General features: G+C 51.0%; 1 protein-coding gene across 1 annotated transcript; it reads left to right on the top strand.

Moving 5' to 3' along the window:
• Positions 1-211: 211 nt before the first annotated feature.
• On the top strand, positions 212-6,403 carry LOC140899406 (ecto-ADP-ribosyltransferase 5-like). The gene is made up of 5 exons (XM_073314943.1): positions 212-274; positions 729-848; positions 1,557-2,280; positions 5,389-5,421; positions 6,282-6,403. Exons 1-5 carry the CDS (start codon positions 260-262, stop codon positions 6,401-6,403), a joined length of 1,014 nt encoding a protein of 337 aa, XP_073171044.1. The 5' UTR covers positions 212-259.
• Positions 6,404-6,615: the final 212 nt, after the last annotated feature.

Raw genomic sequence — 6,615 nt, 5'->3', positions numbered from 1 at the left:
ACAGTGTCTCCATGCAAACAGCAGCTCCGTTCCTTTATTTTTAGCCAGTCCTCTGGACTGTGACCGAGCCCTGCCTTGTCCAGCTGGCTCCTGTGAAAAGAAATTAGGGATACTAAAAATATACCGGATAGTCAACAACTTGTCATCAGGGCCGGGCTTCCTCTGCTTCAGGAATTCTGTTCTCTGAAACCTCGCTGTGAGCACGGGATGTTCTCACTGCGAGAGCTGTGTCAAGATTGACGTGAGACAGTTGGCGGTTATGGGTGATGGCAGCGTAGGTTCGTGGGGTCAGTTGCACCCACAGAAATCGTGGAACCAAGGGGGCAAAGCCAGGCAAACCTACACTTCTCCCAGCCTGGTGTGGGAGAGGAGGAGGCCTAGGGAGTGGGGGAAGGGTGTGGAGAACAAGACCGTCACATTGGCAGCTTCTGTCCCGGCTCCCTGCTCCATCATGATGGGGGCGGTGGGGTGCTGCACCAACCCTCAGTGTCGCTATGGCCTGGGTGAGGAGCTAGGCCTAGCCCTGCGGGACAGAGCCACCATTGCAGGCTGAGCGTGGGGCGGGCTGGCTCCTCAAACATCCTTGCGCCCCCACAGGCCAGCATTAGGGTGCTGGTGCCAGGGTGGAGGGTGGTGCCCCCCTGGCAGATCAGCATGGTGCACCTATTGACTGGGGAGTCATCCTTGCCCCCCCATGCGTGATGTCGAAATCTGCCTGATTTCCACAGATCTGCCCGTTGTTGGATTTGCCTTCAGCCTTGCAGGTGAGCTGGGAAATGAAGACATTGAGGTCTGTGGTTCTCTCCTTGGCTTCTCTTTGGGCTCTTGCCTTGCTGGAAACGTCTCAGGTAACTCAATTCCTCCCGCTGAGTTCTCTCCGCCATCCCCTCATTCCCGTAGCCTGTCTCTGTCCCGGCGGCTCAGGTACACGGCGTCTCAGAGGGTCACAGCCAGTGGGAGGAGAGAGGAGGGCCCGTCTGTAGAGAGCCACCCTGTGACTGGGGCTGTTTGTTCGCTGTGTAAGTATTAGTGCCACTGTCTACAGGTGGGGGATATCCTGTGAGCTGTGGTGAAGTCCGGATGGAGATGAAATTTTGCTTTTAATCAGCCTCCATGATGTGGCTGCCAGTCAGTAGAACATTCCCCTCGGATGGGAAGGCACCCTAAGTACTAGAATGCTTTGCTACAGACTCCAAAGCAAGAGAAAAATAATTTCCCTTGTTTCACACAGGGAAACTGAGGCAGAGAGCGGGGACGTGACTTTCTAAAGGGGGGATGAACACCCAGCTCTCCTGAGTTCTAGTCCAGTTCTCTAGCCAGTGAGACACGGTGCAGCGCTAGTCGGTTAGCCAGTTTGAGCCCAGTGTCACTGAAGAACAGCTCCCTCCATTGGGTAAAATCATGCCCAGGAGCTTTGGGGTGGGAGCATTGTTGGCTGCATGCTCAGCATGAGAACTACTCTGCCATTGCAGGGCTGGATGGCTGAGGGGTGAGCTGCCAGTCAGACCTGGCTACCCCCAACCACTCCCTTAGTGCCCTGTTTCTTCTCCCTCCAGGTGAGATGCCAGCGTTCTGTGCAGTTGGGAATGGCACCCGACTCTTTTGATGACCAATACACCGGCTGCACTGAAGAAATGGAAACGGACATTGCTCCTCGCCTGCTAGAGGAGGAAAAAGCCAGACACCCGCTGCTGGGCTCTATGTGGGGAAACCTATCGGCTGTTTGGGCGATTAAGAAGAAAAGGCTTTCTGTGCCCAAGGGCTTTACGGATGAACATGGCATAGCCATCCTGGTCTACACTGATTCCTCTAAGCCACTGTACTGGGAGTTGAACAAGGCAGTGAGAGAAGCTGGGGTCTCCCGGGATAACTACATGAGCAATTTCCACTTCAAAGCTCTTCATTACTATCTGACGAGAGCCCTGCAGCTCTTAGGGGCTGACTGCGGCCACCTGTCCGGACTCCAGCTGTTCCGGGGAGTCCGATCCATCCGCTTCGAGCCCAGCGGGGCAGGTGTGTTCCGGTTCGGACAGTTCACCTCTTCCTCGCTGGATGTGGCTTTAGCTCGGAGTTACGGCAACGCCACGTTCTTCACCCTGCGCTCCTGCTTTGGCGCCCACATCGAGGCGTTCTCCGCCTTCCCTTCAGAGCGAGAAGTGCTGATCCCCGGGAGTGAAGTGTTCAACATCTCCAGCTTCTCCCGGGAGGGGAACCGCAGCGTCTTCCTCCTGCACAGCATGAACCGGACCTGCAGCCATTACAACTGCGCCTACCTCGGGGGTGAGTGCTGGCCCACGTTGGAACAGGAGCAAGCCAGGCTCGGCCACCTCGGAACAGGGATAATCCAATCGCAGAGGAAGCCGTTAAATGGGTGGCTCAGATGTGACCCACATCTTAGGTTAATCAAATTTATTTCCTAAGGGTGAAACTTGATCCTGTGCATTGGGCTGGCATCAAGCCCTCTGCACCGCTTCAGCCCCACGTAAGCCCATTATTGCTATTCAGTGCTCATCCGTAAAGCCATAGGGCTTATGTGGGACTTAAGTCATGTTCTTGGCGTTTGCTGGCCCCTTGGCCCAGAGGGCTTCACCCCAGGTGGGCCCCCAGTAAGGAAGCTAAGAAGCCTACGGAAGCTTGGAGGGGTAATTTTTTACTTCCTTTTAAATCGTTTTTAAGGGTCCCTAATACAAGCCGTAGGCGCCGTGCCCCTTAGCATCATGCCGGCAGCATTACACAATCCTTCAGACACGAGCCCAGCCTGGCCACTGAGAATCTCTCCTTCTCTCCCCTTCGTCATTTGCCCATTCTGCAGACAAACCCAAGTTATCGGCCTCGATGCAGGAGTGACTGGGACACATCCTCTGGCCTGTGCTACGTGGTGATCACAACAATCCCTTCTGGCCTGGGAATCTACGGCTCATGCCAGGGGCACTGCCTGAAACCTCTCCAAATACCTATTGAACAGCTGCCCCCAGTTTGGGTCTACGATGTCCTTGAAACACAAGGATCTCAATGTTCCCAAAAGCCCCAGGCATGGGCAGCTTGGAGACTCAACGGTGCAGTCTAGCAGCAGCATAATCCTCCTGGGCTTAAATTATTGATAATTTTGCTTCTTTGGTTTTAGTCTTCTGTACCTCTCTAGCTCCTGCATGTCAATGACTGAATTTCTTTTCTTTTCCTTGCTTGGCATGCAATGAAATGTAGTTTTTAAATTTGTCCTGAGATTGTCTTAAAACTGGGGGCTGGATTGTAATGCCGATCTCTAACCGCTCCAGTCTTTGCATGGCGGGTTCGTTCTCTCTTACGGATCCTTTTGCAGGGCATGACAGGGCATTTCTGCAGTCCACGCTCTCTTCCTACCAAACAAACTTGAGAGTTAAAAGTTGATTTTTGGGGCCTCATTCTGACTTTGTTTACACGGCTGCAGCTGGAGTGAAATCAGTTCCTGAGACTGGTAGTGGTGAGATCAGAATTAGCCTCATGAAGTCATACTCTTTTTTTGCTTCTCCCGGTTAGATACAGTCTCCTCATTGGAGCAGACCTGGGGCATTCTCAGGTTCCTTGCGTTCATCTTAGTGCTAGTTTGGGGGATTGCCCTCTGCTTCGCAGCTCTCTCTACTCATGCATGATCAAATCTGAGGCCAAGGCACTAAGAATAAGGGATCAAACCCCAGCTATGGTCAAAGCACAGACTCTAGACAAGTCGGGATGGGGGTGTGCAAACCAGAGGACTCCCCCCTACTTTGCCCCTCTCAGGGCTGGATACACTGGCTTTAGGGCTACCCTCTGCAGTGCACAGTGGCCACACTGTGCTGGAGAATCTGGTCAAGGCGTCTGAGAGAGCATCCTCCCACTAGCCTTTGTTCAGACACGCCGGGCCTGGTTCTGAGTGCTCGTTAGTTGTTGTTTGTATTGCCTACCTGTTATCCCCAGGCACAGTCCTGGGACCCTAGTGTTAGGTGCTGGACAAACACGGTCCCTGCCCCCAGGAGCTTACGGCCGTCATGGCAAGGGAGAGTTTTAAGGAGGAATTTGAAGGAGGATGATGGGGTCGTTTTGTGGGTGTTGAGGGGCAGCTCCGCCCTGTCGTGAAGGGAGCAGGGGAGGAAGCAGGAAGGGGCAGGTTTAGAAACGACGGAGGCTGAATTCATAGGCTGACCAGAGATGGGAGCTGACGCCTCCATAGCAAATGAGGGATGATGGGTCGGGGGGGAATAGACCATGGCGGGCCTTGAAAGCGAAGACAAGCAGCTGATGTCTGATGGGATAGAGATTCCACTGCGGAGTCACTCCTGATTCACACAGGTGTAAATGAGAGCAGAATGGGGCCCACAGGCACATAAACCACTTCAGTTCCCTGATACACGTCCCTCTCTCTAACAGGACCTTTCCCTGATTCTAATCTTTAAGATGCAGGTTCTGGTGACATCTACTGGCAGCCCTGAACATTGCATTAGAACAATACAGCAAGAGTTTGAATCATAGAAGATTAGGGTTGGAAGAGACTTCAGGAGGTATCTAGTCCAGCCCTCTGCTCAAAGCAGGACCAATCCCCAACTAAATCATCCCAGCCAGGGCTTTGTCAAGCCGGGCCTTAAAAACCTCTAAGGAAGGAGATTCCACCACCTCCCTAGGTAACCCATTCCAGTGCTTCACCACCTTCCTAGTGAAATTTTTTTCCCTAATATCCAACCTAGACCTCCCCCACTGCAAATTGAGACCATTGCTCCTTGTTTGCCTCACTGTTACACTGTCCCAGCTGAGGCGTGGTACCAGCCGGAAAGACAGACCCTTGGCTTTCTTGATTGTTGTGACCCTCTCCCTGTCCCTGTGATCAGGGCTGGAAGGGCAATGTTGAGTATAAAAACTATTTTATGAGACAGACAGGTAATCCCTCCCTCCCCTTTTTCTGGATCTACTCTGGAGTGCCGGCAGGTTCTTGCCACCTGTCTGTGGTGTGAGGAGAAACTCCTGCTTGTATAGATTTCATGGGAGTTGGTCAGCAAGGCTGTTCTGATACCTTCTCTGAACTGGGGACATGGAATCCCCTCGAGATCTAGCACCTATTATAGGCCAACCTCAAGCATAGGTACCACATTTTAAAGGTATTTGGGTGCCTAAAAATACAGCTAAGCACCCCGTGGGATTTTCAAATGTGACTGCCACCTTTGAAAATCCCACAAGATGCTTAGCTGCATTTTTAGGCATCTCAATACCTTTAAAAATCTAGCCCTAAATGCAAACATCTCAGCTGGGTCTAGCTTGCTGTTGGGTGAGTTTGAACCAATTCCAACGAAGATGCAAAGCTGACATTTGTTCATGCCAGTCTTGGAAAATTTCCCCCTGGAGGAGACAGCTGTTTAATGGAAGTCTCTGTTTGTGTTTTAGGAGAGAAGTCTCCAGAATGTGTTGACAACATGGGTAAGGATTCTCCTTTCCACTCTGATCTCTGGGAGATGCATTGTCTGAAACATCTGACAGTGGATCACAAATTAAATCTGAGTCAGCAATGTGTTGCAGCTGCAAAAAAAAGCTAATATCCTTCCGGCGTCTATTAACAGGAGTGCTGTATGTAAGACAAGGGAGGTAATTGTCCTGCTCAGTTGGCAATGGTTAGGCCCAAGCTGGAGAACTGTGTCCAGTTCTTGGCGTCACACTTTGGGGAAGATATGAACAAATTGGGGAGAGTCCAGAGGGGAGCAACAAAAATGATCGAAGGTTTAGAAAACCTGAGCTGGGAGGAAAAGTTAAAAAACTGGGTGTGTTTAGTCTTCAGAAAGAAGACTGAGGGGAACCTGAGAACAGTCTTCAGGTATGTTAAGGGCTGTTCTAAAGAGGACGGTGATCCATCGTTCTCCATGTCACTGCAGGCAGGACAAGAAGTGATGGGCTTAATCTGCAGCAAGGGAGATTCAGGTTACATATGAGGAAAAACTTTCTAACTCTGAAGGTAGTTAAACTCTGCAATAGGCTTCCAAGGGAGGTTGTCAGTGGAGGTTTCTAAGAAGAGCTGGGACAAACACCTGTCAGGGGCTGGTTTAAATTTACTTGGCCCTGCCTCAGCACAGGGGGCTGGGGTTGATGACCTTGCGAGGTTCCTTCCAGCCTGACATTTCTATGATTTCTTCAGCACCTAGGTAAATAAGTGGCCTGGTTTTTAGAGGTGCTGAGCATCCTTTGCATCCATTGGGTCACCACTCAGTGTAGATTTAGGTGCTTAACATTCTCCTGGCCTCTGAAAGGTTATTCAATGCACTAACTCATGTATTTTCTTTCCTTAGTTGCAGGAAGGAGTGTCAGGGTGTCCAGCAACATAAGCCCTGTGTTCGTTGGTGGAATTGTCCTGGTCAACATTGCTGCTCAGAAACTCTTCGCCAATTTCAAACTCGTCTTGATTTTGTAAAAAATAATAATAAAAAATTCTCTTATAAAAGTAAATGGAGGTGGAGTTCTTTACTGAACACTGTGCTGTGTACTCCTTGAACACAGCAGGCAGCGGGGCTGCTACTAGCTGGTCAGGCTTCTGTACCAGGTTTGGGCTGGCCCCAGAGCTTGCATTACAGAGATAAATGAGACATAGCCCTTTTTGAGTTCTTTTTCTCTTACCATCTGAAG

This window comes from Lepidochelys kempii, chromosome 1 (genome assembly GCF_965140265.1).
Source record: "Lepidochelys kempii isolate rLepKem1 chromosome 1, rLepKem1.hap2, whole genome shotgun sequence".
In the NCBI taxonomy this organism is placed as follows: domain Eukaryota; kingdom Metazoa; phylum Chordata; order Testudines; family Cheloniidae; genus Lepidochelys; species Lepidochelys kempii.
This window is presented reverse-complemented; position numbering and strand designations above follow the sequence as displayed.

Excerpts from the sequence above, each read along its gene's own strand:
- LOC140899406 (XM_073314943.1), top strand. Across the intron at positions 2,281-5,388 it reads CAACTGCGCCTACCTCGGGG|GAGAGAAGTCTCCAGAATGT; the intron begins GTGAGTGCTGGC and ends TTTGTGTTTTAG. Across the intron at positions 5,422-6,281 it reads AGAATGTGTTGACAACATGG|TTGCAGGAAGGAGTGTCAGG; the intron begins GTAAGGATTCTC and ends TTCTTTCCTTAG.